The sequence below is a fragment of the Culex quinquefasciatus genome, chromosome 1 (assembly GCF_015732765.1).
Source record: "Culex quinquefasciatus strain JHB chromosome 1, VPISU_Cqui_1.0_pri_paternal, whole genome shotgun sequence".
Taxonomy (NCBI): Eukaryota; Metazoa; Arthropoda; class Insecta; order Diptera; family Culicidae; genus Culex; species Culex quinquefasciatus.
In genome coordinates, this window is record NC_051861.1 from 35,288,947 (window position 1) to 35,313,219 (window position 24,273).

Sequence of the window (24,273 nt, forward strand, 5' to 3'; positions counted from 1 at the left end):
TCTATCACGAGCAGCTTGATCTTATTCCTGCTGACACGACTCACATCCTGTCGTAGAGATATGCTGGCGATTCTTGGTCAACTGCTCTTTAAGCACGATCTCCACGTTCTCCGACCTACCTTAACCGATCGCACCAAGCTTTGCTTATCCTCCAAGTACTTCTTCTCCATCTGAAATACCTTCTCCAATAGCAGATGAAACTACTTGAGCGCTGCTTGATGACACTTCCAAAAATATTCTTTGGCAAATTGCTTTTATTTCTTTCGCACTATTTGATTTTTCTAACGAGTTAAATACCACCCTTAAAACGAGCTAGCCCTCATCACACTAATACAACTGCAAGAGCGAAGCCCCGCGATGAACTGTCAAACCCTTTACCAAGCGGCGTAGAAAACAAAAATCGCGAAAACACTGGCCAAATTCCCAAATTTGCAAGAAATCTTCACTTTCCACATGAAAATCTACACATTGTAAAATCTTTTATTTGCTTTCCACGTGATTATTCATAAAAAAAACTAGAAGCGAGGCTAGAACGAGTAGCACAAACAACTCTCTCGTGGTGGTATCGTGCACGACTATAGCAAGCGAAAACCTGTTTATCGCTTGTATGTACTATTATTTTTCAACACCATTTAACATTCAAATGTTTGGCTATTGAAATTGTTTCATGGCCTATCACCGCAATTTCAAGTGTTTTGCGATTGATATTTGAATGCTCTGTACAGCAGGGTCAGATCATGTGTAGAACACTTCGATTGCGCGTATTCCCGAAAAGGACACGCGGCATACCAGCCTCGAAACGACGCGCCGCACTTTCGGCAAATGCGCGCTGTCAAATCCTATAGAGTTATCTACGTGCGCATGTATTGCGTGTACGTACACGAAAAAAAGTGAGGTTAAATTTTGTACCGTCCAGCAAAACAAATGGCGTGTTAGTGTTCGTGAGAACGGGCTTAGATAACTCTATACTGTGCGTTTTGTTTTCGTTGATCTTCTTCTTCGAATTGCATGGCATTATTGTCGAGAATGTTTTTATTGCACCAAAAGTGCACAAAATCGCTGGCAACAGTGTCTGCGGCACATTCTGAAATGCCGCGCGAGAAACGGTGCTTGTTTTGTGTAGATCTTAGAGATCTTAAGATCAATTTCAAGTCAAGGGGCTGGAAACTCTAATATTACTTAAGAATACTGAGTATATTAACAATGTTCCAGTATACTTGTTAATATACTAACCGAAAAGCAATAAACTGTTAGTATATTAAGATACTCTCAGTATCTAATAAGTATACTAACATATATTTTGATATACTGGTTAACATAATATTTATAGCTCTAAGAGTTTCCAACCCCTTGTTTCAAGTGTATTCCTCATCACTTTGAATAGTTCAAGACAGTGGAACAAATTCATGAGCAAAACACACACACAAAGAAAAATTACTCTAAATTTAAAAAGATCGTTCGTTGGATTAAAAGTTTGCGTTGGTGAATATTCGTAGAAAGTTCAAACTTTTCAATTTAAAAGTTGGAAAGTTTTTGATACTACCATGCATTTATGGAACAAAATCGTTGTATTTGCAGCGCGAAGTTTTTTTTTCAGAGTGTTGCGCAGACACTGTTGCCAGCGATTTTCTGCACTTTTGGTGCAATAAAAAACATTCCCGGCAACAATGCCATGCAATTCGAAGAAGAAGATCAACAAAAACAAAACGCACAGTATCGATCTCGAGAAATTAAAAAGAGAGATGTGAGCCGGTAACATGGAGTGAAACTTTCGCAGCTGTCATGGTAAACTTCACAGCAGCTCGACAGAAAGTTTAACTCCATGTTGCACTTTTAATTTCTCGATTCGCGATTAAAAGCTCAAAAATTCCGACAGGTGGCGCAAAGCATCGAAGAATGACGATTCAAATTTTCGCTGTTCGGTTACATAGGAATGCAAACTTAAAATTGAATTTACAGCTCATAGAACAACTTTTGAGAAAAAATTCAAGTAGTACGATTGTTAACTCTTTGCCCTCTATAAATTAACGCAATAAAAAAAAATTTGAAGAAAAATAATTTTGAAAAAATAATGTTGTTTAAAATGATAGAGCATCAAAAGTTAACAAAGTATCAGCTCGAATTTTTGCTCAAAAGTTGTTCTCAACGCTGGAATTTAACAAAACAGAATTCGCATACATAACCTCAAAGGGCGGAAATTTCAATCGACATTCTTCGCTCTGTTCTGCTACTCAACACTAGGTGTCGCTGTCGTTTGGCTCTTGAACGGCAATAGGATTTGACAGCGCGCATTTGCCGAAAGTGCGGCGCGTCGTTTCGAGGCTGGTATATGCCGCGTGTCCTTTTCGGGAATACGCGCAATATATCTTCTCGACTGGGTTCCATGAATGGTGGTAAGGTTTGTGTCTGCGCTGAAAACGTCCATCATCATTACCGTCATCAACTGTCACTTGCCGCGGCATCCTCCACCCATCGACTCAAAACAAAAAAACAACGTGCTGGGCAGAAAATCAAAAATCACAAAAGTCGCGTGGCGAACGCTCCTCCCCGTAGTAACGTAACTGAGAATGGACGGTCTCAACGAGTACGACACTTTTCTGGCCGCGCACCGGCCCCAGCTGCAGGCCTCGGGCGTTCCGGAGCACTTCTGGCCGGAGCTGTTCCGCAAGCTGAAGCACCAGGTGTTTGACGCCGGGAACGTCTTTTCGCTGCTGCTGATAGATTACGGCGAGGAGGAGCGCGCGGACGGGGAACCGATCTGGACGGTGGCCGTTTCGAAGGAGGGCGGCATTCGGGCGGACCAGCCGGGTGAGATTTATCTGGTGGACCACGCGTGGACGTTCCGGTCGGACAACGCGCGGCAGCTGTTGAACGAGCATCCGCCGCTGGTGAACCGGTTGGCCATTATGATGGGAATTGACCAGGAGGAGGTGCCTGGGACGGTGGTTATTGCGCGGATTTTGACGGAGGTGTGGAAGTGGTGCAACATGTACTCGCTGAACGGGGAGGGCATTTCGGTGGAGAACCGGATGCCGATTTGGTACGTGATGGACGAGTTGGGCAGCGGGATTCGGCACGGAGACTCGCCCAATTGCCGGGTGGTGCCTTTTATTCACGTGAGCGAGCAGATGACGTACAGTTTGCTGTTTCCGATCGAGGACATTGACGAGGGAGATCAGCTGTTCCGGGATTACGTCGAGGGCGTTCCGAGCGATACGAAGGAGCGAGAGTGTTTGCTGTTGCCTTGGGAGTACAGTTCGTTGGTTGAGGAAAGCTTTGCCCAGAAGGAAGCCTCGAAGGAGTACTTTTGGCTGGGCATATTGAGGAATCGTTGCCGGATCCGGAGGTGGCGCCGCCACTGTTTGATGGCAACAGTCCGTTGAAGGTTTACTCCGAGTACGAGTTTGTCAACCGGTATTTGAACGATCCGGCGTTTGAGATTGTGGACAACGCTGAGGAGGCGGACATTTTGTGGCTTACGACGCACTTTAAGCAGTACCGCGAGTTTAGCCAAACCACGCCGAACAAGTACGTGAACCAGTTTCCTTTCGAGAACGTTATTACGATCAAAGATCTGCTGAGCGTGGTCTGTCGAAGAATGGCCACGAAAAGAGTGCCGACGACGAAGGTTCGCTTGAAGCAAACCCCAAATGGCTGCCGGTTACGTACAACCTTAAAACGGAACTCGTCGAGTTCGTCAGTTACTTCCAGAACCGTGCCCAAAAAGGTCTCGACAATCACTTTATCATCAAACCGTGGAATCTGGCCCGCGGCCTGGACATGTACATCACCAAGAGCCTCCCGCAAATCATGCGCCTTCAACAGACCGGTCCAAAAATCGCCCAAAAGTACATCGAACATCCGGTGCTGTTCGACCGGCCCGAGGTTGAGGGTGGCCGCGTCAAGTTCGACATCCGCTACGTGGTCCTGCTGAAGAGCGTCGACGAGCTGTCCGCGTACGTGTACACCAACTTCTTCCTGCGCTTTGCCAACAAACCCTTTTCGATGGACGACTTTGACGACTACGAGAAGCACTTCACCGTGATGAACTATTCCCGGGGGGAGGCAAACTTCCAGCTGCGCCACATGAAGTGCGAAGAGTTCCTCGACCAGTGGGCCGTCCAGTATCCGAAGCACGCGTGGGAGAACATCGAGGCGGACATTTGCGACATGCTGAAGGAGGTGCTGCAGGGAGCTACGCGGGTTGGTCCGCCGTGTGGAATCGGTGCCAGTGCGCAATCACGAGCGCTCTATGCCGTCGATCTGATGCTGGAGTGGACCAACGCCGGGACGGCCATTCAGCCGAAGATTCTGGAGATGAACTTTACGCCGGATTGCAAGCGAGCGTGCGAGTACTACCCGAACTTTTACAACGATATCTTTAACTTGCTGTTTTTAGACCAGGACAATCCGGACGTGTTCCGGAAGATTGCTTGAACGATGGCAGGTGGAAAGAAGTCAAGAATACAATTGTTGACCAAGCCTTACTTAACGATTGCCTCATCTGAATGTCACATCCTCAATGTCTTAAATTACGGGACTGTTCGGATTCATCCAGTCTGACAAGTTTCGTTGATTACATCATTTAATCACAGAGTATATTGTTGAAATGAAACATAATAAAATGGAAACAAAATAATAATAACTTACATTCGCTCTAATCCTCCTGCACCTCAACCTCGAACCCCTCGTCGCTGCTCCCGTCCGCGTCACTCTCATCGCCTCCGTCCTCCTCTCCAGAGGAAGCATCCCGATAGGTGGTGAAACCGCTCGAACCCGGCATTACATCGTTCTGCACCGTCTCGAGAACCTTCCGGCGGATTTCCTCGTGCTGCTTGAGCCGATCTTCGGCGTACAGCCGGCGGGTGTCCTCGAGCAGTTTGTTCTTCTCAGCCTGCAGCATGACGCCTTCCTCCAGCGTTAACAGCTTCGTGGGGGAGTGCTTGAGTGAGGGCGGAGTGGCCGCCGTGTTTTCCCAGGACTTGAGGTGCTTCTCGTGGCGGGTTTTCTCCTTATCCGGCTGGTGGACGTCCGTTTTGGTCGTTCGGAACGGGAGGTATTTCGATTTCTGGGCGGTGCTGCGTTCCTTGTTACAGATGTAGATCGCGTGACCGTCGTACAACTCGTTGGCCACAGCCTGCTGGCGCTTCTCCAGAATACTACTCAGCTTTCCGACGCTCTTTGCCACGTCAACCTCGATGAGTTCCGCCGGGGCACATTCCACCTGTTGCTCCTGCTTCAACTCTTCAATGTCCTTCAAATCCTGCTCCGTAATCAGCGAAGGTTCCGGCTTGGCCACCAACACCACCTTTTCCGTGTGTGTACTCTGCGCCAAAATCTTCAACGGATCCGTCTCCTCCTCATCGTCACTGTCCACCCCGTCATCCTCCCGTCCCCCACCCAATTGACCACTCCACTCCAACTTGGTGAGCGACCTCTTCCCCACCGAGGCGATATTCAACTCGGAAAACAGTTCCGCCGCCCGGTCCACATTGCTGTGCGCCTCCAACTGCTTCACAATCTGCTCATAAAACAACCGAATTTTCGCGCCCTTGTCCGGAAGTTTCGCAACCCTGCCCCTGTTGTTCAGCAGCAGCTCCTGGCGCAACTTCAAGTCCAGTAGTTCGGTTTTGCTCAGCTTGCTGATGTCCCGGATGTAGCCCTGCTTCTCAGAGTCGCGGCTCCGCGAAGGATCGCCCGGAACGCGGCTCAGTGGAGGCGGATTCTTGAACATTTTGGAAGCACGCGACCAAACTGAACGGCAAACTCACGCAAACTGTCAGATTTGTTTACCGCGCGCGCTGTTTTAAAAACATTTTTCGATGATGACGATGCGTAGGGGAGCACAGTCTTGCGGTGAGAATTACCTGCAAATTGTGTCTGTACATATTTACGGAAATGTCTGGTGGATGTAGGCTTGCCACAAATACAGATATTTCAGCACAGGCCTCAAAGCCAAATCAATTATTTTTTACAATTAAACAATTAAAAAAGGTAAACAGCAACAGCTTGAACTTTTAGCTTGTTTGGTTTTTGGTAAAATGTTTTTCTTCAAAGTCATATTGCACACATAGAAATAATACTCTAAATTTAAAAAGATCGTTAGTTGGATTAAAAGTTCGCGTTGGTGAATATTCGTAGAAAGTTCAAGCTTTTTAATTTAAAAGTTGGAAAGTTTTTGATACTACCATGCATTTATGGAACAATATCGTTGTATCGGTAAAACAGTTTTACTTTTAATTGGAAAAGAAACCATTTATAGCAAGAATAAACATCATTTAGGGGAACAGCAGTTAATTCCTGCGTGCCTCTAATGTTGTCATATCAGCACTTTGACATTCGATTACAGCTTATTAAAATCGTTTTCAATTGAAACTCAAGTGATAAATAGCTCAATGGAGCAGTTCTCTACGAAATCGATCTTTTTTTAATTTTAATTTTTGTATTCTTTAATCCGACTGAAACTTTTTTGGTGCCTTCGGTATGCCCAAAGAAGCCATTTTGCATAATTAGTTTGTCCATATAATTTTCCATATAAATTTGGCACCTGTCCATACAAAAATTATGTATGAAAATTCAAAAATCTGTATCTTTTGAAGGAATTTTTTGATCGATTTGGTGTCTTCGGCAAAGTTGTAGGTATGGATACGGACTACGCTGAAAAAATAATACACGGTAAAAAAAAATGGTGATTTTTAATTTAACTTTTAAAACTTGATTAGCAAAAAACACTGTTTTTTAAATTTTTGATATGTTTTAGGGGACATAAAATGCCAACTTTACAGAAATGTTCTACTTTATATAAAACATACCGAAAATAACTGCTCTCTTAATAAAATAATATAAAAAACAAGTTGCCACCAAAATTTCTCTAAATCCACTTTGTAAACAATACGAAACCCGATTTAATCAGTCTAGTTGTAGGCCGATTCTGTAGGGACCGATTTAGTCTATCATTTCGTCGGTTTTGAGAACTGTCAAATTTCTATGGGGTACTGTTTATATGTGGAGTTTTTTTTGAAGAGGTCCTATAAACCAAATTTTCATTTTTTTGCTTTTTGGGTGTTTTTGCATACCCCTGACTCAAGGCGGTTTTAAAAACACCCAAAAAGCAAAAATTGAAAATTTGGTTTATAGGACCTTTTAAAAAAAAAAACTCCAGATATGTATGTATGTATTTTATTTTTTCTAGTTTTTTTTTTCATTTTTGCTGGAAAATTGTGCGTGTTTTTAAGTTTCGATCGGTTAGAAGAGGTTTTTCTTTTTGACGGGTGACAAAGAACTGCGGCGAGAGTGTAATTCTGTGATGTCGCAGATAAATTCATTGCTGATTCTAGCGAATCTGATTCAACAAACAGAGAAGATTTTCACTAAACCAGTTGGTTTTCTATCGGAATCAAACAATAAAGACAGCTTCTGTACAAATAAAACCGCATTGACACCACAAAAAAAACTTCCATTCATAAATATAAAAAATTACGATCTCGTCGTCAACTTTCTTAAGATTTCTTGACTTCAATTTCTGGTTGTAAAAGCCACACATATTTTATTCTTGCAAAAAAACAATTTTTAATGATTGATAACAATACTCTCTACTTTTTGCGAATAGTAAATTGGTTCCACCTTGACAGTTCAAAATTGAGGCCGTTTTGTGAACCACTATTCAGCACCCAGATTTCTACAACTTTCCCGAAGACACCAAATCGATCAAAAAGATTTTTGAATTTTCATAAATCATTTTTGTATGGACAGCTGCCACATTTGTATGGAAAATATATGGACAAACTTATGATGCAAAATGGCTTCTTTGGGCATACCAAAGGCACCAAAAAAGTTTCAGCCGGATTAAAAAATACAAAAAATAAACCACCTGCCAAACATACGAGAATTCCCTCTAATACTGCAGTGTTAATTTCAGAAAAATGTGTTAGATTCTAGGCTTGATTTTATATTTATTGTGTGATCGCTGTTGAGCAAGGATGTTTGTATGAGAAAAATCGCAATAAAATGTGTAGGGAAAAACATTGCCCCAGGATTTTGCCAGCAGGTGCCGCAGGTTTCACCCAAAATTGCCCAAATGTGAGATTTTTGTAGGAAAGTCAATTCCCTTCAAAATTTGTTGAAGGGTGCTAACCGATCCGGGTTTTCCTTCCGAAAATTTATGAATTTCTTTCAAACAATAACAACGAATGATTTTTTTTTCAATTCTCATCAACTTTTATTTCAAGGTTCAAAATCCTCCAACGAGTTAGTTTGTGCTGCCATCAGTTGATAGCGCTGCATTCAACACTTTTTTTTGCTACAATTTATTCAATTATTATATGGTTTCCACCTCTAGGAAACCGCCAGTTCGTTCCATTGCAATGTATGCCGTGCAATCATATTGTTTTTTTGTTTGTTTTTGTTTACGTACGCATAAGTAAGTTTCACATTTAGGTTGTTTTTGTCGTGGCTGTGTAATAGGTAGTTTAATTTCATATGTTTTTTTTTAAATCAGCTTTCCTTCAGCATTCTTTTTTGTCAAACACTCAAAAAGTAACTCTTGTCGCTTTTTAAGCTTTCGCATTTTCGTTTTAGAATCATTTGATATTTGACCAATTGCTAGCAAAGACCAAACGACAAGAGTTTTGTGAATTTCTACGGCTTGGTTTATTTTGTTCTGTCTCTTTCGTCAAATATTGTTATCAAATTCAGCTAAAAGACGTGTATATTAGCGATTCAGAATTTTTTGCTTCTTCATTCTACTTTTTTTTTTTAAATACAAATAGTTTTAGTGGCTCGTTCTTAACACTTAGTTTTTTCTTCTTGAAACGACACATAGTTACAGTTGCGCCGTTATTTTGTTTTTTTTTTTGTTTCGCTTAGGCGCATTAAATCGTTTAGATAATTGGTTTAGTTTAGTGACTTTATACGATTCACTGCAAGTGAGAAAGTTCAACCATCAATTAGAAGTCGAAACGAAAATATGGTTTGTTTTCTTAACACTGTGATTTGTTTAAAGTTACTGTTCTTTTTTTTCTTGTACGTTATAATGTCTGGTTTATAAACACACTACACAGATTATAGATTTGGCTTTCATAACAGCGTTTTCGTAGATTTTTTTCCTGCTACGTTTTTTTTCCAATAAATACATTTCTTAACAAAGTTAGCACATGTGGTCTACAAACTATAGAGGGATGTCTGTTTGTCTATGTGTGCGTGGAGGGATGCAAAAATGCATTCGCGAACAACGAGGGATGGTCTTCTTATTGTATGCGTGTGTGTTTGTGTGTAATGTCTGAACGACTTCTAACCGCCGCGCAAGGTATGTAGATTAGTAAGGTAAGGCGGGGTTTCCAGCTGTCAAAATAGTTAGTTAGCACGAAACCCAGATTTTATATAGAGATTTTCAGAAAAGTGAAAATTGGGTACTAAAGCCCTATGTCAATGTTTATGTACAACGGTAAAAAACACGATTAAAAACCATTTCTGATCACTTTTTTTCATTTTAATGCAATAAAAAATATTGACAAGACAACATTTTTTCGATGGATCAACTATGGTCCCCTTGGAACGAGCTGTCAAGTAGGAGCTTTTCTGTCAAGAAGGACCGCGAGGTTAATTTTTCAAAATTGATTTAAAAATCCATTTTAAACTCTTTGTGGTCGTACAAAGGGTCATTGTACTCAGAAAAATAAGCTTTATCGCTGTAAACAATAATATCAGCAATCTAAGCTTCATTTTAGGACCCAATTCGACCATTTTCCGAGCAAATTTCACCGGATTTTTTTTTCTGTGGGGTTGTTAAGCATGCCAAACTGAACCGAAATACGCTTTTAAAACCATTTTTTTTTACAAAAAAGTGAATTCAAATAAACGCGTTTTCCGGTTCAGTTGCAATTTGCCCGGAAAATGGCAAAATTTTCACTTTTTCTGAAAATCTCTATATAAAATCCGGGTTTCGTGCTAACTATTTTGACAGCTGGGATCTCCTGACTACCGCGGGCGCTATGACGTTAACGAGCTGTCAAAGTTGTCAGTGGCGCCTCTGGCGGAGACTTTTTTTTTGCAAACAGAACGTAAAGCAGCAAACGAAGGATTTGGAATCCTTCTGCGAACAATTCCGACTACATTTTGATTACATGTGGACTCAACAAACTTTAAATCTTTAAATTTTGATCTCGCTTAAAATGCAAATTTTAAATGTCTAAAAATAGTGTTTGCTCAATCTCAAAATATATTACTTATTATTTAATATTTAATTTTCTTTTTTTGTGTGTTGCACTTAAAATATCTATCTTTTCGCTATAGGTAAAACTTCAGGTTTCATTTTGTTATGTGTGGGTGATTTTTCGTTTGTCTGTGTGATGGGAAGTGTATATATAAATACAGAATATTAAAACTTAAAAATTGAACGCAATACACGCTGTACTACCTTTGTTTGAGCACACGATCACTTGATTAAAAACTATAGCTTATTACATGCTTTATACTTAATTTTTGTTCTCATTCTCTCGTAAATATTGGTTCTATCTCTCTTTGAGTCGATAACTTTCACACAAGGTTTTCTTGTTTGTGTGTCAAATTCGCTCACGTAAAAAAGCGCAAACTTAGGCAAAACATGGTGCGTTTAGCTTTTCCCAATTCTTTGGGATCCAGTTGCCAAACGCGGGAATTTTTTCCAACTTTAGAATGTGTTCTTCTTTAACTTTTTTTTCTTCATATTTTTTTGTTCTGTTGTTGTATTTCACTCACTTTTTTTGTAAATTTAAATATTGTCTTCTTTCTTACTTTTTTTTGAATCCACTGTAGACGCGAAAAATCTAGGGAGGAAAATTTGCTTTTCCCGCTTGTCTGCTAAAATTACGTCAAGAGAGATAGAAAGTTTTTTCAAACACATTTTTGTTCTGCCTTATTGTGAAATTCATGTGTGATGTGTGATTTATTCGCGTGCGATTTGCGAAACAGTGCGTGAATCCAATATGGTGGTGGTGCTTTTTTGCGACAAAAGTTTATGATATGCAAAGAGTATTTAGTGTCCCACAGTGGAGGGAGAAAGTGCTGTCGGAACTCAGGGTGTGGTGGTGGGAGAAAAGTGTCAGCGAATGCTTTTGTGAGGGAAAATATACGGCGAGATTTCAGAGAATAGATGAACATTTTGAGATAAACATCCTGGATTGACTCGTCGTGAAAGTCATGGAGAACATTGGAACCAAGGAATATGGAACAAACAAAAATTTCGTGCGAACAATTTTTAAATGAAATATCATTGTATAGAGGAAAAAAGTGGAACTAGGAAAATTGAAAAAAAAAAAAAACAAATTAGATATTTTTTAAAGAGGAAAGTAATGTTGTGCTTTCAAATGCAAATCAAAAAATGTACAATAGCGTCTTAAAGCCCAACATTTCTGTTAGCAAACATCTATGAATGTCATGCTAGAGTATTTTTTTATTTCTTGTTAGAAATTCCATAAGCAATAAGCATTACGTAATGAAAGAACGCTCTCTCGTTTATTTGGTAAACACAGTTTGCTGAACATTGGCTGATACACGAAGTGATTTGTTTACCTTTTTTTGGTACCCTCCGTAAATGTCAAACCCAGCGTCAAAATATAGAAAATTTCTGCCGGATCTTGTTCGCGAGAGATCCGGAAAAAGATCCGGCAGCAATTTGTATTGATTTGACGTTTGGTGAGGGTGTCGAAAAGTTTGGTTATGTTTTGCCTGCAAAAAAAAAAAAAAACAATAATATGGAATAACAGGATTGCCTCAAAATGTCGAAACTCAAAAGGCTGAAGCACGAAAGGAACATGAAGATGGCAACATTGACAGGGGTGGCTAGAGAACCTGGAGCATATTAGAGAGCGGCCATCTCAAACCAAAAGTACCAATCGAAGCAGGAGAGCTGTCAAACGGTGCCAATGGATTACCGGACTGGCCAAAATTTCTCATAGATGGCGCTGTTCGTTTGGTGGTAAGAAATTCAAATTTGTTCTGAGAAATTTACTTTTATGTCAATATCTCAGCAACTACAAATCGTAGGGCGACAAAATTTGACCTGCTGATGCACAAAAAAATTAGCTATCACTAGGTCAATTTTTATTAATAACCGATTATTGATTTGGGAAATATTGAATTTAAATTGATTTCCCCCATACATTTTTTAAATTGCTTACTACCAGCGTGACAGCGGCAGCCATATTCATTTTTGCTCTCTCTCGCCGCTCTCGCCTGATGCTTTGACAGTTAGACCTGTCAGGCAAATTTTCAAACTGTTGTTTGTTTTGGTAAAGTGCTGATTTTTTTCATTTTTCCCGCGGTAACCTGTTACAATCCGGCCGGAAACGACTAAAAATCATGGTAAGTGATTGCCAAAGAAGAAGCACACAGAAAATTCGTCGTCGTCTTGGTCGTCGTCAGCTTTTCCACTTCTACTATATCGCGGCAATTTTATCTTTTTTAGCCGCCGGAGGTTGCCTGACCTGCGCCGAATGCCAACTGCAAGTGCCCGGCACAAGGGCCAAGTTCTGAAGTTAAGAATCGGATGTTGGACTATCTGGGTAATGAACGGGCGAACGTGCTGACCCGGACCTCGACGGAATTGAGGTAAGCATGGCCAACATCGTCACCTTCCGCAACTCGGTTATCTGGCAAATTTTCCACAGGTCCCACGCGGTACTCCTCGGACTGAATGTGAACCGGTCCTTCTCACCGCTTCTCGCATCCAATCAGTTCGGCGGGACGAGAATCATGCCACGGATACCAATTCGGCAGAGTTCTCCTTGGTGCGCACGTAAGGTCTTCACAGCCAAATGTAGTTGTAATCTCGCTTGCGGACGAACGATTGAAGCTGGATTAACTTTTTCTTGAGCCACGTCATAATCACCTGGCTGTCCGACCGCAGTCCGCGGTTTCGGAGCGGCAATTTCAACGCTGCGAGGAAATTGGCCACCAGCTTGAACAGCAATCTGCACCCGAAAAGCTCGAGTCGAATTCGTAACGTGGGATCCGGATGTATCGCACGACGAGAAGTGCGATTTGAAATTGCTCCCAGTACTCGCCAGCCCTTCATCCAGCAACACATCCTCGCTGCAACTCGCTGGCCTTGATGATGACCGGTGAGCCCAAGTTTAACACGTCGAAGAACTTGCCGATTTACGACAGCACACGCCGCTTGGTGGCATCGACGTCGGCGCCGGCTTGGTTTGCAGTGAATCGGAACTCATCATTCCCAGGAATCCAGTAAAACACCAGCCAGTTGAAAATTCTCTTCTTCATCATCGCAGATTTCGCAGATGCCGTCCCATGCATCACGGTCGTATGCTCGAAGACGCGGATAAAGTCGGACGGTTTGGTCAGCCAGAAGATTCTTTGGAAGGGAGTATGGGATGGGGTCACCCGGGTCTGGCGGTCGGCGGTGAAGCCGACCGGGTACTTGCGTAAAGCGCTCACCTTGTCGAGCGTTGCGGTGTGGCTGAACTGTGACTCAAGAACGACGTCCCCATCATCACCTGCGGCGACCCAGACCAGGTAAGTCCCGCGGAGTTGTGGAAGGTTCTTAGCTAACTGTAGTTGTCCCGATTTTAATAGCTTGAAAAATATCGAGCAACACGTCGATCCGATCTGGTGTGTGGAAGTTCGGTTCAGTCTGCTAGACGTCTGCAGGAATCGGCCAATCGGACGTGCTTACTGGGACTGACGGAGTCATTCCGGTTACTTTGAGGACGTTGAGGCACTACACGGCAACCGTGAAGTTGTTGTGCCGCGACCGGAGCTGGACAGTCATTGACTGTTGGGTTTTAACTACACCGAATCCGAATGGAGAAGCAAAACAGCTGGAGAAGGACGTCGTGAAGATCCCGAACATGTTGGTCTGGACCAAACCGGAACATCGATGAACGGCTCAACACTCATCAAATCGTTGCACGTGTGCTACCTAGGAAAGTTCGCAACCGTTTAGATCAAACAACACGGTGGACACGATCGCTGCTCAGCTGATGAAGTCACCTATATGCGCGATTCATAATAAATTAAAGGATTTTGTAAGGAGGAGGACGGGGAGGGGGAGGGTTACGTAATTTGTGGATGACGCTAATTTGATACTTTGCTATCTTCATTTTTTTGTCATTTGATATCTTGCTATTATTTTGATTTAGCTATTTTGCTTTTTTTTATCTGTATTTTACATTGTTAACTTGTTCTATTTTTTTAATTCATCTATTTTTCTGTTCTTTTATTTTCAATTCTTCTATTTTGGCTTTTTGTTATTTAGTGATTTAGCCTTTTTTTCTATTTTGCCATTTTACTTTTTTGCTAGTTTGCTATTTTTCTTTTTTAAATTTAGCTATTTTGCTTTTTTCTTTTTTGGCATTTTGCTATTATGTCATTTACTACTAGTTTTTTATTATGCCAGCAAGTTTGCTATTTTACTATTTTGCTCTATACAATTTTACTTTATAACTTTTTAGATATTCAACTTTCTGGATTTTTTTTAGCTATTTTCCTACCATGCAATTTTGCCAGTTTGCTAGTTTTCTATTTAGTTATTTCGCCATTTATGATTAATTATTTTATTTTAAACCATTTTTTAAAACTTTTCGATTGATTTTTTTATATTTGTCTAATTTTCTATTTGACTGGTTTGCTGATTGCTTTTTGCTATTTTGATATTTAGGAATGTTACTATTTTACTGGTTTACTATTTTGAAAGTTGGCTGTTTAACTATTATGCTCTTTACAATTTTACTCTTTTACTTTTTAGAAACTGATTTGATAACATGCTATTTTCTTATCATGCTATTTTGAAATTTTACTAGTTTTCTATTTGGCCATTTTACTCTTCTAATTTTTGTTATTTTGCAATTAGTCTTGCTATTATTATTTTTTATTAAGCTATTTTGCTTTTTCGCCATTCTTCTATCTTGCTTTTTTTTAATTCAGCTATTTTCCTGTTTTCATATTTGTAATTTTTATGTATTTAATTTTTTTGAATTTTAATTTTCCATTTTTTTATTGTTTAACTTTCTATTTTTCTAATGTGCAATTGAACTTTTTTATTTTATTTTTTCTATTTTTCTAATTTGACTTTTTCCTATTTAGTCATTTTGCTATTTTGCTTAAATTGGTTTCCTAGATTGATTTTTTAATTTAGTTATTTTGCTAGTCTGCTATTTTTATTTTTCAATGATAGCTATTTCGCTTTTTTGGTATTTTTCTATTTTGTCATTTACTAGTTTGCTGTTTTGTCAGTAAAGTATTTAACAAGTTTGCAATTTTACTATTTTGCTCTTTACAATTATACATATTAACTTTTTAGATATTCAACTTTCAGATTTTTTTACTAGTTTCCTATTATGCCATTTTTATTATTTTACCAGTTTGTTTTTCTATTTATTTATTTCGCTATTATGCATTTTTTCTGTTGTGGCAAAAAAAGTTTAAACATTGAATTTACGAGCCATGGTTTCAACATTTGAATGAACAAAGTGTTTAAAAATGCATTTTACACCTGCCCAGTTGTTTTGCAATCATTAGTTTCCAAAATACCTAAGTATTGACGAAAATTTGTTTTTTTTTGCAAAAAAAAAGTTTTTGCGGTGCTGTACATTGGAATTTTATAAAAATCCATAATACTTTTAATCCAGCCCAAACATGCTTAATATGATTATAAATGCAGAAAAATGTGTAATAGATTGTTTTTGTTTTAAGTTGATTTGACTTCTTTTTTCATTAAAATTTTGAAGATTTTTTGAAAAATATTTTATTGCTCCCTGATTTTTCGGACAGATTTTGAAAGGGGGGGGGGGACATAAACTTTTAAAAATATTTGCAACGGCCTTATCTATTTTTCTCTTGGCTTTTTGCTATTTAGTCATTTTGCTATTCTGCTATTTTACTGGTGTCCTAGTTTGCATTTTGCAATTTTGATATTTATGAATTTTAGTATTTTACTGATTTACTATTTTGCAAATTTGCTCTTAACAATTTTAAACTTTTACTTTTTAGTTTTTTACTGATTTGGTATAATATTATTTTCCTATTCTGCTTGTTTGCTATTTAGCTAGTTGGTTATCTTGCTGATTTTTTTTTAATTTAGCTATTTTACTATTTCGCCATTATGCTATCTTGCAATTTTTTTTATTCAGCTATATTGCTGTTTTCATATTTGTAATTTTTTATATTTTAATTTTTTTTATTTAGATTTTTCAATGTTTAATTTGTGAACTTTCCATTTTTTCATTGTTCAATTTTTTTCTATTTTGACTTTTGCTATTTAGTCATTTCACTGTTTTGCCATTTTGCGTTTTTACTGGTTTTCTAGATTGCTTTTTTATTTAGTTATTTTGCTACCGTCAGTGGGGTGACATTGGGTCTGAGGGGTGAGATTGGGTCAAAGTAATTTTTACGGATTTTACCATTTCCATATTCTACTCAATGAAACTGAATTCTGTTAAAAGGGTTGTGTAGGGGACATTTTAAGATCACTTCGCTAAAAAAATCTCACCATATTTTGGCAAAATGTTAGTAAACTATCTAAGAGCAAATCTACTTTGAAAGATTTTCGATGTTATTTAAATTGTTTTTGATATTAAGAAAAAACGAGAGGTGTATCGTTTTTTGACCCATAGTCACCCCCACTGACGGTAGTCTGCTATTTAGCTATTTTCTTTTTTTATTTAGCTGTTTAGCCGTTTTCCTTTACGCCAGTTTGCTATTTTACTATTATAATAGTGGTTTAATATATTTCATGTTTGGTATTTGGCCATTTTACTCTTCTAATTTTTGTCATCAGCTTTTTTTTATTTTTTTGTTGTTGTTTTTTATGTCATTTTACTACTTTACTAGTTTTTTATTTCGCTTGTTTGCTATCTTGCTATGTTTTTAATTCAGCTATTTTGCTTTTTTAATTTTATGTTCTTTTTTAATTTGTCTTTTTTTTCAAAAAAGCAATTTTGCTTTTTTCTTTTTTGGCGACTTAATTTTTACTGGTTTGGCATTTGGCTGTTTTGTTATCTTGTTATTTTTTTTAATTATTCTATTTTTCGTTACTTGTTACCTTTTTTGCTATCCTGCCTTATTTAAATTTTGCGATTTTGCACATTCCTCCAGGCGGGTTTGTTGTGGCAGATAGGTATATCGTTGCCCAACCGTACCGTCGGGAGTACTTAGGGCACGATCATGGCCGTGATGAGGTTTTTTCGACGACTTCTTGCCATTCTGGGTCGAAATCGGAGGATCGTTCTTTTTCTTCTTATTGCAATCTTCTCTGGCGGACTGAACGTTGTGGGTGGGTATATAAGCCGTCTTCGAAAAATGCCCACGTTTCGATAGGACCGGAACCAGCACCGATGCGTTTTTGCCGTCGATTCACTCCACCTCGTCAAAGGATATCGAAACCAGATTATTTGATGTTTGTCAACTTGGCTAAATTTATTTATTTTATTTTTCGCAGCGGTAGTTGTATAAGATTTATATAATCGGCATAGTTTCCCCGCACGGTTGGTCCGACGACGTTGGTCGCTGCTTTACTGCTGCTGGCACTCGACCGGATTTTGGGCGTCCTTTACTTGCCGCCGCCGCCACAGTGGCCGCCGCGGTGTTCTGGTTCTTGGTCGGCTGGGGCCACTCGTCCTCCTTCTCTCCGTCGTCGTCTTCGTCCAACACCTTGCCAGTGAAGTACAGGAAGTATCGAAATCCGACGCCAGGTGCATCTGCGTCCCGTCTTTGACGTTCTTGCGTACTCTTGCATCTGGGCGGGTTGAAAAACGAGTCGTTCGGCAGCGTCTTTGTCAGGGTGCGGATTAGTCGAACTGCTGCTTCTTGATCGACTTGACCTTCACGTTGATAGACGGATTCCACTGGATCGTGCAGCTGGTGCACTTGAAGATTGATCTCCGGGCTCTCAAATTTAAAAGGTTCATCTTGGCATTGCACATGCATACTGTTGCGTCACGACGGCATACTTGAATCGGGTCGGTCTTGTAGGTAGACGATGTCCACATTGGACAATTGGGCCCGAACCGGTTCGTCTTGCCGCTGGATCATGTCGGCCATGGTCCGAGTACTCTTGAGCACCGCCAACCAGAACGCCGGAATCTTTGACTGTTGCTTCTTTTACTTAAGGGCCATCCACTTGGAACGTTCCGTCACTTCGGCGTCAACCTCGTCCTGGGACTCTTCCTTCCACTCGGCCTCAACCATCTTCAACTCCGACTCCCCAGTGATGACCGTTTTCTGGGGTTCTTCAGCGGCTGGTACAGCTCCTTATATTTAAACTCCAATGTGTGAATCTCCTTGAAGAACTTGGTCTTCAACTTGAGGAACTTCTTCTGCAGGTGCTTCAACGCATTCACCCGGTCAATTTCTGGCAGAGTCGGTTCGTCCAAAAATTCCGGAACATGGTCGTCCGACGCCGACTTCACGGCCCTTTCAGTTCCAGTCATTCTTCCGGCTTGTTGCTACGAGCGAACTTCCAAGTGGGAAAAAAAAATCTGCCCATAAACGGACGGAAATAGTTGCACGGCGATCCCGGAATCTGTTGCAACGAACTCGAGGGGACACTCCACACCACGTCGCGTTGTACAGGTTCAGCTGCTCCACCAAAAATAAAAAATAAACAACATCAACAAAAACATAAACAAGGTCTACCGTTATGTAGTGTAAGTCTGTACGTAACTGAAAATAACAAAATGTGGCGCAAAATCGAATATTTTTGAATATCATGCAATGTAAATATATGGAGTTGATTTTAGGAACATAATTGCTAACTTTCGGCTCGTTAGTTTGAATATTAGAATGAAAAATGTATATTTTGAAATATTTTTTTAAAGTTTCAGTTGGCTACCTGGCACGGTCACTGTTTGGGTGGCAGTGGCGACATCTATGTTTTTAAATCTAGTTCTACAGAAATGACACCAGGGGGATCTAGAGTACAACAAAGGCGCACCTAGTGGCAGTTTTAGGAAACTGGCCTTCCGGTGTTCCATTGAGCAGAAGACAAAGGACAAGGTTTTGAATACTGGATATGAAAATTGACATTCCAATAGTGATGGCCGATGATTGAAATTTTATAAAAAAGTTCTTTGTCATTTTGGTTATGTGTAGCAAAACCACCTGCAACTTTTTTTTATGTTTAAATTACGTGTATTTTCTATCTTCAGGGTTACTTTTTAGAGTATTTACTTACGTTGTGAATTATTGTAGAGTAGATAAAAACATAAATTTTGATGTTTTTTTCACGAGTGATCAGGCTTTAACGAAAAAGTGTTTATTTTGACCATTTCTACCAGTTTTGAAAATGGGTTCTAAAATTAAGCATAAATTTGTGATATTATTGTTCACAATGATAAAGCTTCTTTTCTAAGTACAGTCACCCCTCATATTCGGAACAGTTCAAAAATCAGAGCAAATCGATAATTTAACAGCTGCCACCCTGGAAGTGACGAGCACATCACTCTCTACAGTGTCCTGAAACTAACAGTTTTTAAGGAGGAAAAACTGATTCGTGGTATTTGCAGTTACGTGAAAAGTGAAGATCACGAGGCGGAGGACAGGTGAACGTGTTATCTTGGATGCCGGTGTATGGACAGTGCAAGAATCTTGAGGGAAAAAGTTCCTAATTTCCTGGTAAATATACTCCATTGGGAAGCGTAGTAAGACGTTACACTTACTCATAAGTTGTCAATAAGATGATAGCTTAAGTTCCAGAATTTTCGCTGATGCAGTACTAGTTCGCCGGTTATTACTGTCTGTCACTTATCGCTGCCCCCACTTGTTTGTAAAAAAACATTCGGTGGAAATGTCTGCCGAACCGAGTATTTGCGCGGTGTGTAAAGTTGCCGAGCCCGAGGCAACCAAAATTGTCACCTGTGTCAACTGCTACAAAAGTGAACACACAGAATGCAAAGGAGTGTACGGGTCATCAGCTGCTGCGCTACGAGCGAAGCCCTACTTCTGCTCAGTGCAATGTTGTGAAATTCATCATCGCTGCCAGAATTCAACGCTGTTCAGCGGGATCGACGACAAAGTCATGAGCGAAATTCTCATCGAGGTACGCAAAACAAACACCGAGATGCATGATATCCAACAAACCATGGGGGAGCTGAAACGGTTCAACACCTACGTTGGGAACCAAATCGAGGTACTTGTCACGGAGATCAAGTCTGTAAAGCGGGACTACGTGAAGGTGAAACAGGACGTTGGGTACCTCCAGAGTGACCAGAAGCAAACCAACGAAACAATCAGCGACCTGCAGTTAAGCCTTGATCGAGTCAACAGAGCTGCGCTCATCAAAAACGCTGTCATTCTGGGCGTACCAACAACCCAAACTGAGGACACCAAACAACTCGTGCGCCAAATTGCAGCTGCCGTCAAATGCCAACTACCGCAGGATGCTATCGTTGAAGCTACTCGGTTGGTATCGAAAGATCCTTCCCAGCGAACCAGTAAATCCGTGCCGATTCGAGTCGTCTTCGCAGAAGAACAACACAAGGAGGATCTCTTCGCAAAGAAGAAGAACCACGGTTTGCTGTTTACATCTGCTCTAGGTGCTGGTTCGGGCCCTGCGACGAACAGAATCATCATTCGCGACGAGATGACCAGCTTCGGTATGAAGTTACTCAAGGACGTCAGATCTCTCCAGGAACAAGCCGACATACAGTATGTCTGGCCAGGTCGAGACAGGGTAATTCTCACCAAAAATCGTCAGACTCGAAGGTCGAGAAGGTCCGCAGCCTCCTGGATGTCCGCAAACTGCAGCAGTCTAAACGGTCGCGTGATGAGTCGCTCTTACACTCAACTGATCTCTCGATGTCGATCTTGGCCGAGCCGGACCCGAAACGCTGATGGTAGTGATCTGGTTGATCTAGCTGCTAAGCGATTTTACTGTAAACTACTTAAATTATGTCTATGTATTGTAATATTGAGTTTGAATGTATGCAACAGTGGATTGTAAATAAATTTTGTACTGATGTTGTTTCTCTGAAAATTCTTCAACTAAATATACGGGGCATGAACGATCTGGCCAAGTTTGATGGTGTACGGGAGATGCTGCAGCAGTATGGAGAACGTATCGATGTGTTGGTGCTTGGTGAAACCTTCTTGAAGGCAGATCGAACTTGTATTTACAATTTGGATGGATACATCGCAACTTTTTCCTGTCGTAATGAATCGAGCGGAGGTTTGGCTGTGTTCGTGCGGAACGATATTGATATGGATGTACTCGAGAACCGAACAGCTGACGGATTTCATCACATACACTGCCAGCTACGTTCCTTAAACAAACGTATAGACTGCCATGCTGTGTACAGGCCACCGTCATTTGGTGCTACTCGGTTCCTTGACGAGATGGATCAAATCTTGTCGAAAACTAAAAATGGTCACGATTGTATCATAGTCGGTGACATGAACATTCCCGTTAACAAACCCTCGATCAATATTGTGCAGCAGTATTCTCACCTGTTATCATCGTACGGCATGGTGGTTACGAACACTTTTGTAACGAGACCCGCGAGTGGTAATATTCTGGACCATGTGATATGTGATGAGAAACTATCGCACTCGGTTACCAATGAAACAATTCCCTCTGACTTGAGTGACCATTGTGTGGTCCTTTCTACATTCAGAAGGGCTGAACGGATCCTGAAAAGAACTCTGGAGAAGCAGATCATTGATCACCGTCGTCTCAACCAACTGTTCTTCGATCGCATTACAACGTTGCCGCAAACCTTAACAGCTGATCAGAAGCTTTCTCACGTAATTAACTGCTACAATACCCTACTGCCCCAATGTACGAGAACTGTCAAAGCCCAGGTCAATATCAAAGGGCACTGTCCATGGATGACGCTCCACTTATGGAAGCTTATCCAAATAAAAGATAACACGTTGAAGCGGAGGAGGCGTAATCCGAATGATGCCCACCTGTCCGAACTGCTGGCGCATGTCTCCAAGAAACTTCAGAAGGAGAAGGCTGAATGCAAGCGGAACTACTACAGTAATCAGCTTTCCTCCGGTGATCAAAAGGCGTCGTGGAAGGTCATCAACGAAGCTATGGGGAAGAACAGCTCTCGCGCTTACCCAACCGAACTGCTGATCAACGGCAACAAGACAACGGATTCGAACCAGATAGCTCAACACTTCAACGATTTCTTCAGCAACGTGGGACCCAACCTTGCAGCAACTATCAACAGCGATCGTGAAGTCCACAAATTCGGAACCCTGTCTGCTTTACCTGAGGGAAACTCCCTGTTCCTGAGACCAGCATCAATCAACGAGACAATCGCCCTCATCAATGCATTGAATCCAAAAAAATCCCCCGGCCCAGATGGAATTCCCGCTTCCTTCTTGAAAGCAAACTTCGTTTTCTTCGCGCACCTGCTGACTGACGTATTCAACGAAATAGTTGAAACTGGAGTCTACCCTGCTGTCTTGAAAGTGGCCCGTGTTACACCTGTGCATAAGTCGGGTGACAAAAAGGAAGCAAACAACTATCGTCCGATATCCTGGCTCCTGATTGTTTCGCGACTTGTAGACTTCATCACTCAGCACAAACTCCTTTACGCCCACCAATACGGTTTCAGGCAGGGTCTGAGCACACTATCCGCCTCGTGTAACCTAGTAGATGACATCTACGACTCGCTGGACAAAAGAGAACTCGTTGGAGCATTGTTCATCGACTTAAAGAAGGCGTTTGATACGATCGACCATAGACTCTTACTGGAAAAACTGAAACCTACGGCATACGAGGTGTAGCCAAGGCAGTTATTGAGAGTTATTTGTCTGACCGACTCCAGTTTGTATCGCTCGGACAAGTACGCAGTACGCTCAGCCCTGTTATAACTGGCGTCCCGCAAGGAAGCAACCTTGGACCGATTCTGTTTTTGCTCTTCATTAACGACATCGGGAAGCTGAAACTCAAGGGGACAACACGCCTGTTTGCCGACGACACCTCGGTCTTTTACCACGGAAAAGACTGTGCTCTGATTCAACGCCAGATTACCCAGGACTTGGAACTCCTTGACGACTATTTCCAAACAAACCTGCTCTCCATGAACCTGTCCAAGACAAAGTACATGTTGATTCGATCACCCCGGAAGCAGCTCCCAGCTCGCCAGCCTATAGTCTTCAACGGTCAACAGATTGAAGAAGTTAACCAGTACCCGTTCCTTGGTCTTACCCTTGATGACACGATGAGCTGGTTAGCACACATCGACCTGTTGAAAAAGAAACTAGCTCCAATCTGCGGAATACTTTGGAAGCTGTCATCGTTCCTGCCTACTAGTTGCCTCAAAAAGTTATACTTCTCCCTTGTCCACTCCCGCTTAAACTACCTTGTCACGACCTGGGGACTAGCTTATGCTGTACACCTCCATGACCTGCAAGTGATACAGAACAGGTGTATCAAAGCCGTCTTTCGCAAGCCGTACCTGTACCCAACTAGCCTCTTGTATTCCAACCCGACCGACTCACTCCTTCCTCTTCGAGCCCTCCAAAACTCCAAATGCTGACCCACGTCCGAAAATGTCACCTGAGCACTACCACCGCTTCAACGTTTCCAATAAGAGAGCAAACCTCAGAAAATGATCGAGCTACAAGACAACTAGGTGATTTCATCTTGCCCCTACCGAGAACCGAGTTCGGTATGAAAAGGGTCGCTTATGTTGGGTGCAAGCTGCATAACGAGTTGCCGACGGTTTGTAAAAATGCGAGTCAGGGTGCTTTCAAGCTGTCGTTACGGAACCACATCAAGTCAAAAATAATAGACTACCTTGTCTAAACACCCGCCACTAAAGAGTTTTCTTCTCTGCTTTCCGGTCGCCACCGCCCGCCGCCCACCACCGTCGTCCACCGCCCACCACCCGCCGCCCGCCGCCCGCCGCCCGCCACCCGCCGTCCACCGCCCACCGCCCGCCGCCCACCGCCCCCCGCCGCCAACTGCTACCCGCCACCAACCGCCCACTACCAGCAACTGCGGCTTACAACCCGCACCCAGTGCTTATATGATTTAGAATTTAGCTTTTTTTAATTTATGTAATAGTTTGCACAGCCTTTAAAGAGAAACTGTTCTCACTGGCATACGTGCATAGCAGTCCGAGCCTAACCTTTAAAAAATAAAATAAAAGGTAGGTGAAATATTCCCAGCTTCTGCTGGGAAGTGCGTAATTCGGCATTAAAAAAAAAAAAAAAAAAAAAAAACATAATAATTCGCTTTAACATTCATGTGAAAGCTTTTCTTGTGATCTTTCGATTAATTTTTAACGAATTAAATCAAGTTTTCAAAGAAAAACATTGACCCTT

At 41.3% G+C, this 24,273-nt stretch overlaps 2 protein-coding genes and 1 pseudogene across 2 annotated transcripts; 1 reads left to right on the forward strand and 2 right to left on the reverse strand.

Annotated features, from left to right (window-relative positions):
* The first annotated feature begins 2,455 nt into the window (after positions 1-2,455).
* LOC6039159 (tubulin--tyrosine ligase-like protein 12) lies at positions 2,456-4,487 on the forward strand. The gene is given in 3 exon segments (XM_001848762.2): positions 2,456-3,306; positions 3,309-3,604; positions 3,607-4,487. Coding segments are annotated over 3 exon segments (1,866 nt in total). The 5' UTR covers positions 2,456-2,567; the 3' UTR covers positions 4,438-4,487.
* Positions 4,488-4,572: 85 nt separating this feature from the next.
* Positions 4,573-5,788, reverse strand: LOC6039157. The gene has a single exon (XM_001848761.2). The coding sequence runs from the start codon at positions 5,732-5,734 to the stop codon at positions 4,658-4,660; it is 1,077 nt and encodes a 358-aa protein (XP_001848813.2). The 5' UTR covers positions 5,735-5,788; the 3' UTR covers positions 4,573-4,657.
* Positions 5,789-16,831: 11,043 nt separating this feature from the next.
* LOC119771169 lies at positions 16,832-19,765 on the reverse strand (annotated as a pseudogene).
* Positions 19,766-24,273: the final 4,508 nt, after the last annotated feature.

Coding starts and splice junctions, on each gene's coding strand:
- LOC6039157 (XM_001848761.2), bottom strand. CDS start 5,734: ATGTTCAAGAATCCGCCTCCACTGAGCCGCGTTCCGGGCGATCCTTCG.